The following is a 10,939-nucleotide window of genomic DNA, read 5'->3' as shown; positions in this document are numbered from 1 at the left end:
AAAAAAAAAAAAAAAAAAAAAAAAAAAAATTAAAAAAATTAACGCAAAATGAATCCTAGGTTTAAGTATGAGGGCTAAAACTACAAAACTTCTAGCAGAGTTAGACAAAGATTTCTCAGCTATGATTTCAAAGGCATGATTCTTAAGAGAAAAACATTGATAAATTGCACTTCATCTAAATTAAACATTTTTCTTCTTTGAAAGACACGAGGTGTGCCTGGATGAGTCAGTCGGTTAAGCCTCCAACTCAGGCTCAGGTCATGGTCTCGCAGTTCGTGAGTTTGAGCCCCATGTCGGGCTCTGTCCTGACAGCTTGGAGCTTGGACCCTGCTTCAGATTCTGTGTCTCCCTCTTTCTCTCTGCCCCTCCCGTGCTCACGCTGTCTCCCATTCCTCTCTCTCAAGAATAAATAAACATTTAAAAAAAAAAAAAAAAGGCACTGAAGAAAAGAAAAAAACAAGCCACAAACTGGGAGAAAATATTTGTGAATCATGTATCTGATAAAGGAAAAGGTGTGGAGAAGATTTCAAAGAAGAAAATATAGATGGCAAATAAGCATATTGAAAGATGCTCGACATCATTAGTCATTAGGGAAATGCAAACCAAAACCACAGTGAGAAACCACTACAAGCCCACTAGGCTGGCTAAAATTGTACAATTTACAAGACTAATAATACCAAGAGTTGCTAAGGATAAGGAGCAGCTGGATTCTCATACACTGGTGGTAGGAATGTAAAATAGTAGAACTATTTTAGGAAACATTTATAAATTCTTTTTTAAAACTCAAACATATGATCCAGCCATTCCATTAGCTATTATTTGTAATAGCCACCCAGGAAAATTAGAAACAACATAAATATCCACCAAAGGGCAAATAGAGGAACAAATCGCGGTGTCCTCATTCAGTGGGATACTGCACAGAAATAAAAAGCAACAAACTCTTTATAATGTTACAACTTGAGTAGAGCTCAGTAATTATTCTGAAAGAGAATTGACCAAAAAAAAAAAAAAAAAGCACATACTATATTTTATGTAAAATTTTAGAAAATAAAAGCTATAGGTACATAAAGCAGGTGATTGTTTGCTAGGGGCAGGGAGATTGAAATTAATAAAAGGAAATGAGGGGCCCCTGGGTGGCTCTGTTGGTTCAGTATCCCACTCTTGATTTCAGCTCAGGTCATAATCTCATGGTTTGTGAGTTCAAGCCCCACATCGGGCTCTGTGCTGACAGCTCAGACCCTGGAGCCTGCTTCCGATTCTGTGTCTCCATCTCTCTGCCCCTTCCCCGCTCACACTCTGTCTCTCTCTATCTCTCTCAAAAATGAATAAACGTTAAGAAAAAAAGAGAGAGACAACCTTAAATTCCAGTGGTTGCTAAATCACTGGTTTAAAAATCAAAAGAAAGACATCGGAGTTGTGAGAACGACTGTAAAAATAGATATATTAAAATCTCAGTCCTCATTCTAGTTGTCGGAGTCAGAATTTCTGTTACATGTATTGAGGGCCTCTGCCCCTTCCACACGTCTTTGTGGGGGCTTCACTTACAGATGAGCACACCCAGGATCTGCCTGGGCCCGGTAACATCAGAGCCAGAACTGGACTCTTGGCCTCCTGTTTGCATGTGATATCTCTATTAACACTTTCAACGTGAAAATTGTTTCATAAACAATCAGATAAACAGACAAAATACCAAAACAGTTTGAAAATGTATTGCTTTCGTGCTAATGTAGGGGCTAACACAAACTGAGAGCAAAACAAATCTGAATACGCGGGATTGGGAGGTTTAACGTGGACAATCCCCTTATTTATTTCCTCTTTAGACGACTGAGTCAAAGACCAACACCAGAAGAACTAGAACAGCGGAATATACTACAACGTGAGTCCAGCTATGGGTATAAAGTTGTACTTTTCTTTGTATATTTCTGACTTTAACACACATACCAGAGTGGAGAAGAGAAGCATTTCCTACAAGGGCCAAGGAGAGGGTGTTCCGCCCAGGAAGGACTAGTCATATCTTTTCCCAGGAAGGAACAGAACTCCCCCAAGCTTCCTTTACAAGATATCATTATAGTATTGCTTAGTGTACTGGGAACCTCCAGAAAATTCTGGTCCAGTGTTCTCACAGCATGCTCAGACCACCGTGGCCATGTGGGAGGGTATGACAGCTTGTGGTAGACACTGCCCAACTTCTCTCTGTCTTCAGGGAAGCAAGGTCATGGCTCTGCATTCGGAGGGGACCTTCCTGTTCTAGTGGACTTTGAGGGCCGGGGCCCAAAGCGAGGCCCAGATGTAGGAGTGTCCCACCTTTTTCATTTCTTAAGACTTTGGGACACCTAAAGTCACAAAATAGGACCATGGGTTTCATTGACTTTCTGTGTACATAATTAACTTCCTAAAATAACATGCAATCTAATATACATTTGATTTCGTTTTCCAGATTGTGGGGTGAATTTTTCCCTTAAAAGCCACCACACTGAGAGGACTAGGCTTCATAGAGTTACTTGTGGGCATGCTCAGTCTGCCCAGTCCACCCCTGTTCTCTCATTACTACGTGGATATATACAGCTTAGTAACTAAGTGAATTTTAAACTTGGGAACCTTTATAGACATATCACATGAGACTTAGTGTGGTTTCCATTCTTCATTCTTGGTGGTTGCTCTTGAGCAAGAATCTGCAGTTTTTCTAAAGGGCACATCGTAAATATATTCAGCTTTGCAGGCCAAACACAAAAGTCCCTATTGTGTAGGTACTTACCAAGCCATTCAAAATATAATCATTTAAAAATGTAAAGATCAGGGGCGCCTGGGTGGCTCAGTGAGGTTAAATGTCCAACTCTTGATTTCAGCTCAGGTCATGATCCCATGGTTTGCGAGATCGAGCCCTCCATCGGGCTCTGTGCTGACATCGTGGAGCCTGCCTGGGATTCTCTCTCTCCCTCTCTCTCTCTCTGCCCCTCCCCCTCTCTACCTCTGCGTGTGCATGGGTGCATGCACTCTCTCAAAATAAACTTAAAAATAAATAAATTGTTAAAAGATTTAAAGATCATTATTAGCTCATGGGCAGTAAAAACACAGGCAACTGGCTGGATTTGGTACCATAGTGCTGCCGACACTTGCTCCTAAGTATTTGACTATACCAGTTGACAAGAAAAATATCCTGATTGGCCATTGCCAAAGTTAGTATTTTATTCTGACTTGGAGCCTGTAAGAAATATCTGCCGTGTGATTACTCAAAACTTTGCCGCTTTGAAGTAATATTCTTTGTTTTGGACTGTTGATAGCTAAAAATGAAGCTGATCGGCAGGCAGAAAAACGAGAGATTAAACGTCGTCTTACTAGAAAGGTATGTAGCCCAGCTGTTTGGTTTCACTCTGTCTACTGACCACATATCTTATATTCGAATGGCCTATTTGGTTAGACTTGAATTGCTATAGGTTGCTATGAAAATATGATACATGTTGTAGATACTGAAAACAACACAGCATTATCAAGAGCATTTGGTGGGGTGGGGGGGAGCTAGGGGGCTCATCGTGTTAAGTGTCTGCCTTCAGCTCAGGTTGTGATCTCACAGTTGGTGAGTTTGAGCCCTGCATCGGGTTCTCTGCTCTCAGCCCAGAGCCCACTTAGGATCCTCTGCCATCTTCTCTTGCCCCTGCCCTGCTCACGCACTCTTTCTCTCTCTCAAAAATAAAGATTTAAAAAAAGCACTTTTTCCCATTTTACTATTTAAAGAACACCTGGCACAAGGTGCTCCATTAATGTTTGCATAAATTCTGACCTTTTATTTGTGTAAACCTGGGATTTTGATGTAGACTCCAAAACTTTTTGAAGTAAATAGAGACAGTAACAGAAGGAGTGTGTTGCGGTCACTTTTGCGAGGCAAACTGATGTTTTCTAATCAGAAGGAACTGAACTGACCCTTAGTGATACCTGAAAAGTATAAAAATACCAAGTGGGATTAGTTCTTGATCCCAGATCAAATGGGGTAGAATCTTTTCTGTCCCAGACCTGTGTTAGCTTTTAAGCTCTGGGATTTGGGGCGCCTAGGTGGCTCAGTTGGTTGAGCGTCTGCCTTCAGCTTAAGGCATGATCTCACAGTCTGTGGATTCGAGCCCCACGCCGGGCTCTGTGCTGACAGCTCAGAGCCTGGAGCCTGCTTCAGATTCTGTGTCTTCCTCTCTCTCTGCCCCTCCCCCACTCACTCTCTGTCTTTGTCTCTCAAAATAAATCAAGCTCTGGGATTAATTCCTTTTTCCTTTCCTTCTCACAATAATAGTCTATAATTGCTGCCTCCTATAGATTCTGATTTGGCCTGAACTCTCTAGATATTTCTGAAAACTTAACAAATTCACCCTCTATATTAATCACTAGGTCTTGCTTTCATATTAAAGGTATTCACTTGGGGCGCCTGGGTGGCTTAGTCGGTTAAGCGTCCGACTTTCACTTAGGTCATGATCTCGCGGTTCGTGGGTTCGAGCCCCGCGTCGGGCTCTGTGCTGACTGCCAGCTCAGAGCCTGGAGCCTGTTTCAGTCTGTGACTCCCTCTCTCTCTGACCCTCCCCTGCTCACGCTGTCTCTCTCTCTCCTAGAAATAAATAAAATATTTAAAAAAAAATTTTTTAAGGTATTCACTTCCTAATGTATTATATATGAGTTAGTTTATAGCTCTGATCCTTTTGCTCCCCAAAATGTGCACAGACCAGCAGCACCGGCCTCACCTGGGAGCTTGTAGAAATGCAGAATCTCAGGCCCCACCTCACACCTGCTTAATCAAAATCTACATGGTAACCAGATCCCCAAATGATCTGTATGCATAATAAAGTTTGAGAAGCACTGGGCATACTGGTTATACTGGTTTATAGCCGTGGTTCTCAATCTTAGCTGTGGCATTCAGGCGCTTTAAAAAAACAAAACAAAACAAAACCTCCCAATACCCAGAATCTTTGGGAATGGACCCAGACATCAGTAGCGTTCAAAGGTCCCCAGGTAATTCCAGCGAACAGTAAGGTTGATGCACTGGGTTAGAGGCGATTTGAATGCATGATTGATGCCTAATCCCCGGCATAGTGAACTAAGAGGCTCCGTTTCTTTCAGCTCAGTCAAAGGCCGACTGTGGCTGAACTACTTGCCAGGAAGATTCTGAGGTTTAACGAATATGTGGAAGTAACAGATGCTCAAGATTATGACCGGCGAGCTGACAAACCTTGGACCAAACTGACCCCTGCTGACAAGGTACCTGTTCATCTCTCTCTCTCTCTGAAGAATATAAAACACTAACTAGAAGGGAAAAACATAATATTTTTACTTTTGATATGTTAAATTTCTAATCAAGATATAAAATGCCAAGATGTATGAACCAAAACTATACTAATGACTCCATCACCACCACCACCACCACCACGACCAAAAGAAAAAAAAATCCTTCATTTTCCATCACAGAGTCCATAAATCTGGAAGGAAATAAAACACATTTTAATGGTGGTTATGTCCTATTGGAGGGAGTTTGGGTGGTATGTTTTAGTAATTACCTATATTTCACTTTTATAACAGGAAATGCATTCTTACATGCTGTGGAAACTATAAAAGTTATAATATCTCTTTTAAGCTCTCTAGGTGTTTTCATGTAAGTAGAGATATTCGGATTATTATGAGATAAATAGTGTCAGGGAAGGTGACGTGTACCAGGCTCAGAGTGTGGATCTGGCTCCTTTTTGCTTGCTCTGGGTTGCCTGCTATGCGGTGCGGTGACTCATGAAGTTAATAAGCCCAAGGGAGAATAGATGGCAAATGATACTGCTATACTATGGCAGACAGAAGATGCTAAAACATGTTTGTTTCTACTCCACAGGCTGCCATAAGAAAAGAATTAAATGAATTTAAAAGCTCAGAGATGGAGGTTCATGAAGAGAGCAAGCATTTTACACGGTAAGACCCAAAAGACCCAAATACTGTGAGCTAAGTCAAGCTCCACCACAAAACAGACATAACAGGGTTGTTCAGATAGGAAGGACTCTAATGACATCATTAAGAAAAGAACACGGGGTGCCTGGGGGGCTCAGTTGGTTGGGCTTCCAACTTCGGCTCAGTCATGATCTTACAGCTTGTGGGTTTGAGCCCCGTGTCGGGCTCTGTGCTGACAGCTCAGAGCCTAGAGCCTGCTTCAGATTCTGTGTCTCCCTCTCTTTCTGACCCTCCCCTGCTCACACTGTCTCTGTCTGTCTCTCAGAAATAAATAAAACATTAAAAAAAGAAGAAAAAAAGGACACAGCATGCTGACTGCAAGAGACCACCTTTAGAGACAGGAATGATGACTAAGAGGCAGTAGGAAATGCCCATACTGAGTGTGACATTTAATGCATATTATTATTTAATCCTTGTGATAAGCCTACAGGCTTTGTTAATATCCCCATTTTGTTGATGAAGAAACAGGCCCAGGAGCATCTAAGTGGCTTAATTGGTTGAGCGTGCGACTCTTGATCTCATGGTCATGAGTTTGAGCCCCACATTGGGTGTGGAGCTTACTTAAAAAAAGAAAAGATGGGGCACCTGGGTGGCTCAGTCATTTGAGCGTCCGACTTCAGCTCAGGTCATGATCTCACAGTTCATGGGCTCAAGCCCCGCATCAGGTTCTGTGCTGACAGCTAGCTCAGAGCCTGAACCCTGCTTCAGATTCTATCTCCCTCTCTCTCTGGCCCTCCCCTGTTCGTGCTGTCTCTCTCTCTCTCTCAAAAATAAATAAAACATTAAAAAAAATTTTTTTTTTAAAGAAAAGAAACAGGCCCCAAAAGGTTAAGTAAATTGCAGAACCATGACTGGAGAAAGGAATGACTGGCAGAAAGCCCCTGGGTGCTCTCTTCCTGCGCCTCAGTGTCCCCCGTGTTGTATGAGGAAATTGTTGCTAAGTTAGACAAGATCTCACCCTCTCTGGTTTCAGTCATTTCTAGTACTGTTGATCTTACCACGTTAGGGTATAAACTTCATTTTAGTTAGCTGTCTTCATGAAGCAAGCCAAGAAGTATTTTGGTGTGGAATTACTGTTGTGATTAAGGACCCACCTAAAGAATCAGCTGCATACAAATGGAATCAATGAAAGTATGTTGGTAACTCAGAACTTACAAAAAGAGGCTGGGGGCACCTGGCTTAGTCAGAAGAGCATGAGATTCTTGATCTTGGGGTCATGAGTTCAAGCCCCACATTGGGAATAGAAATTACTAAAAATAAACTTAAAAAAAAAAAGTGGGGGTGCCTGGGTGACTCAGTTGGCTAAGCATCTGACTCTTGATTTTGACTCAGGTCATGATCTCATGGTTCATGACCTTGAGCCCCATGTTGGGCTCCGCACTGACAGCACAGAACCTGCTTGGCATTATTTGCCCCTCCTCTGTTTGCATGCTTCCTCTTTAAATAAATAAACTTTTTTTTAAAGAGGTTAAATTAAGGAAGATACAATAACAAATACATTTGCTATAAAAGAAGCCAACAAGCAAAGTTGGAAAATAAAATATTGTTAAACATTTTTCCATCACAGTACAGGCAAATGGTTCTTTTAATTACAGAATTTTTAGAGAAGGCAAATTTTGTTTGAGAAAGAGTGAGGGAGGGGGCAGAGGGAAAGAGAGGGAATCTTAAACAGGCTCTATGCTTAATGTGGAAGAGAAGGCACGTTTTTTGAACAGCAATAACACTCTTCAGGGCAATGTAGTATGAACTCAAATAACAAGCCATACTTGCCAGCCAGAAGACTGTATGTACTCTAATCTGGAAAAGGACTTGTGCACTACTAACCATTAAGTGCACTCAATATGATGAATGCCCCAGTCAGTCTAAGTCCTGAATCGGCCAGGTTTCGTATCCCAGCTCTACCATTTCCTAACTATGTCAGTGTTACCCGTTCTCATTGTTGTTATAATAGTAATAAAGCAGTATAGCGAGCAACAATAAAAGAGTCATAGAGATGGTGCCACTTGGGCTGAATCTTAAAGCATGTGGAAGAATTTATTTGAACAAGAAGGAAGGAAGGAACCAGTATCACCAAGCAGCATTCTAAGCAGAGGGACCGGCATTACCAAGGCGATGGGAGGTGAGCAAGTGCACACTATCTCTCGGTGACAGAAAGTGTCGCTGGAGCAAGGGACACATGGGAGCAGTGTGGTGAAGAGGAGACCAACACAGTGGGTTATGGTCACACTCTGACGAGCTTTGACTGTTCCGCTAGGACACCGGAACCGCTGGAGTTCTGAGCGTTTCAGGTGGGGCTCTGGTGGATCGGTGGAAAGTGATGTGATAGGATGAAGGCACTAGCACCAAGGAAACCAGGCAGGAAGTAACTAAAATAGGGGCGCCTGGCTGGCTCAGTCAGAAGAGCATGTGACTCTAGTTTCGGGGTCATGAGTTTGAGCGCCACGCTGGTGTAGAGATTACTAAAAAATGAAAATTTTTAAACTTTGAATAAATAAATGTATGTATGTATGTAACTAAAATAGTCACAGTGAGTACACTGGTAGCTCAAACCAGGGAAGTGATTATGAGAATACAAGAGAGATGGATTTGGATGCCATTTCAAGCACAGAACCAGATTGGGCAATCTCCTGATTCCAGGGATGAATTAAAGAGAGTAGTCAAGTGACTCTTAGATCTCAAACTTGTGATTTTTGGTGTCTGTGAAGTCAGTGGGGAGTTGAGGTGAACACTTGAGGACATTTATTCAGCAAGGATTTATTACACATCTACTACCTGGTAGATAACAGTACTAGGTGCTTGGAATATCACCCAGAACAAGATAAAGTCCCTGTCCTCAAGGAGCTTTTCTTCTAAAAGAGGAAAGCAAAAAAAAAATAATAATAATAAATAAAAGAGGAAAGCAGACAGTAAACAAACTGGAAAACACATCATCTATGTTGTGCTTGACAAACCTGAGACACGTTGAGGTGGAAATGCCTAGAAGACAGTCGGTTGAGAGCCCAGGGAGAGAAGCAAAGCCTCAAAATACGAAATTATGAGAAAAGATAGTGGCTCTTAAAATGAGCCAGAAAAGCGTTCTAAGGAAAATAGGGCTCCTTGCTGGCCCAGGTGGTAGGGGATCTGACTCTTGATCTCAAGGTCATGAGTCCGAGCTGCACATTGGGTCTGGAGATTACTTTTAAAAAACAAGAAGAAGAAGAAGGAAAGTAGGTAGAATTAGAGTAGCAGAGAGGCAGTTTTTAAAAATTAGCATAACATTTCATGACTTCATATAATCGCAGCAAATCTGCAGTATCTGGTAACTCAGCCCTTTTTGCTCATCTGTTTTAGCTACCATCGTCCATGATGCTGAAGTGTGAGAGAAGAGCTCTACAACCCCCTAAAACAGGGCTGCATGGCTGCCTCGGTCTCCAGAGCAATATGGAAGGAACTTCTGCACTTCCCAGCACGGCCAGGATTGAGTCCTCGGGGATGTAGTTATGGGGCGAACAGCACTTCTATGAATGTAGCTTTCACTGGAATGGGTGGCCATGTGCTGCTTTGAACAGAACTGAACACTTCATCATGCTTTTGAACCTTTTAATACCACATCATACTTGAGGGGTCTTCCTCAGCACCCACCCACGCTCTGGGCCACTCGCCGGTTCCAAGTGTTACTGGCCACCCACACCCTCGCCCCAAGACGAGCACCTGTGCTGGGGCACAGGTCACACCATTCGCCTTACCTGCTCTGCCCTGCTCAGGAGCGCCCCTTGTGTGGCCCCAGCCATCAAATCCAAGTGGTGGTGGGCAAAACCTTCTGGAGGCCCCCAGCCTTCAGACAGAGGGGGCCCCACCTCCCGGGGACGCCTCCACACCACACTGGCACGTCACTTGAAAGTGGTGCACTATACCTCTCGTAACACAGCAATAAAGTCCTCCTCAGGCAGTGCGGCCTGCAGGGAGCTCGGGATCTGACATGTTCCTTTCGGGCACAAGTCATCCTGATTTTTATTTTTTTAATTAAAAAAAAAAGATCTTGAAGAAATCCTGGAAACTTTTGTTTTTCCTGCCTATTAAACAATCTGAGCTGCAATTAGAGTCCAAGTTAAGAAAATGAGAAAGCATATATATTTTCTGTATACAAAGACAAAACCAAAAAAAGGCCTTTATGGTAACGCCAGCTTGGCACAAAACTAACTCATGGCTCAAATTTTATACGCTGTTGTACTTTTGTCGCACCAAATGATATTCTAAATCACTCTGACCAATAGACATGCTCTCCGGGACACGTGGCAACTCCGTGGGAGCCAGCCCTCTGCTGCGGGCCCCGAACCTCCAGCCAGAGTCACTTCAAGCTCCCAGGGAAGTGGGGTGCGGAAGAGGACTTTGGAGGCAGAAGTAGAAGGGCACAATCACGACCCACTGTTCCTCCCTCCTGCTCACTCTCCCTCTTCCCTCCAGACGCCCGTCCTCCTGCTGACCCTCTCTGGCACCTTCCACCTCACTCCTCTGCCAAGCAGTAGCCAGTGTCGTTGGTGCCTGGGCCTCGGCTCGACTCCCACCCCTTTTCGTATTTGTCATATATGTTAACCTGATTTCCTAAAACAGAAAACTCATTTGCTTTCTTTTTTATTTTGAAAACCATACTGCCTCACCCTTTCCCTCTAGTTCCTATCCATACTAAGTGGAAGGAAAAAAAAGTTCCTATTTACCTGATGAATGTGGCCTTTCTCCTCTTAATGTTCAGAAAATTGTGGCTGTTCCACCGATTTCTTCTGCAGTCCCTGTTCTGTTGTAATCATTCACTAGATTCTTACTTGTTTTCTCCTCCTTCGTCCATATAAGATTTGCTGAAAAATCAGAATTCATCAAGTCAAAACAAAAGAGCTGAGGTGACCTTAAAAAGGTAGTGTCTTACTTTGGGGATGAGCACTGAGTGTTATGTGGAAACTAATTTGACAATAAACTATTAAAAAAAAAAAAAAAAAAAAAAAGG

The 10,939-nt window shown here is 42.8% G+C and overlaps 1 protein-coding gene and 1 long non-coding RNA gene across 10 annotated transcripts in view; one reads left to right on the top strand and one right to left on the bottom strand.

The window, feature by feature from the left end:
• Nucleotides 1-10,937, top strand: part of PHACTR4 (phosphatase and actin regulator 4) — a 114,562-nt gene extending 103,625 nt beyond the window's left edge. For all 8 annotated transcript variants that reach the window (XM_077775625.1, XM_077775622.1, XM_077775620.1 and 5 more), the window contains 5 exons: nt 1,821-1,876; nt 3,282-3,343; nt 5,095-5,232; nt 5,849-5,925; nt 9,292-10,937. In XM_077775625.1, coding sequence (XP_077631751.1) covers nt 1,821-1,876; nt 3,282-3,343; nt 5,095-5,232; nt 5,849-5,925; nt 9,292-9,307 — 349 coding nt within the window. In that variant the 3' untranslated portion in view covers nt 9,308-10,937. The remainder of the gene's footprint in view (nt 1-1,820; nt 1,877-3,281; nt 3,344-5,094; nt 5,233-5,848; nt 5,926-9,291) is intronic.
• Nucleotides 1-10,939, bottom strand: part of LOC144241154 (uncharacterized) — a 40,332-nt gene that overhangs the window by 22,158 nt on the left and 7,235 nt on the right. For both annotated transcript variants that reach the window (XR_013337978.1, XR_013337979.1), the window contains exon 2: nt 10,656-10,793. This is a non-coding gene — a long non-coding RNA (uncharacterized LOC144241154). The remainder of the gene's footprint in view (nt 1-10,655; nt 10,794-10,939) is intronic.

Source organism: Crocuta crocuta, unplaced genomic scaffold, assembly GCF_008692635.1.
Source record: "Crocuta crocuta isolate KB4526 unplaced genomic scaffold, BGI_CrCroc_1.0 scaffold127, whole genome shotgun sequence".
Classification (NCBI taxonomy): Eukaryota; Metazoa; Chordata; class Mammalia; order Carnivora; family Hyaenidae; genus Crocuta; species Crocuta crocuta.
Note: the sequence above shows the minus strand (reverse complement) of the source record. Positions and strands in the feature narration are given on the sequence as shown.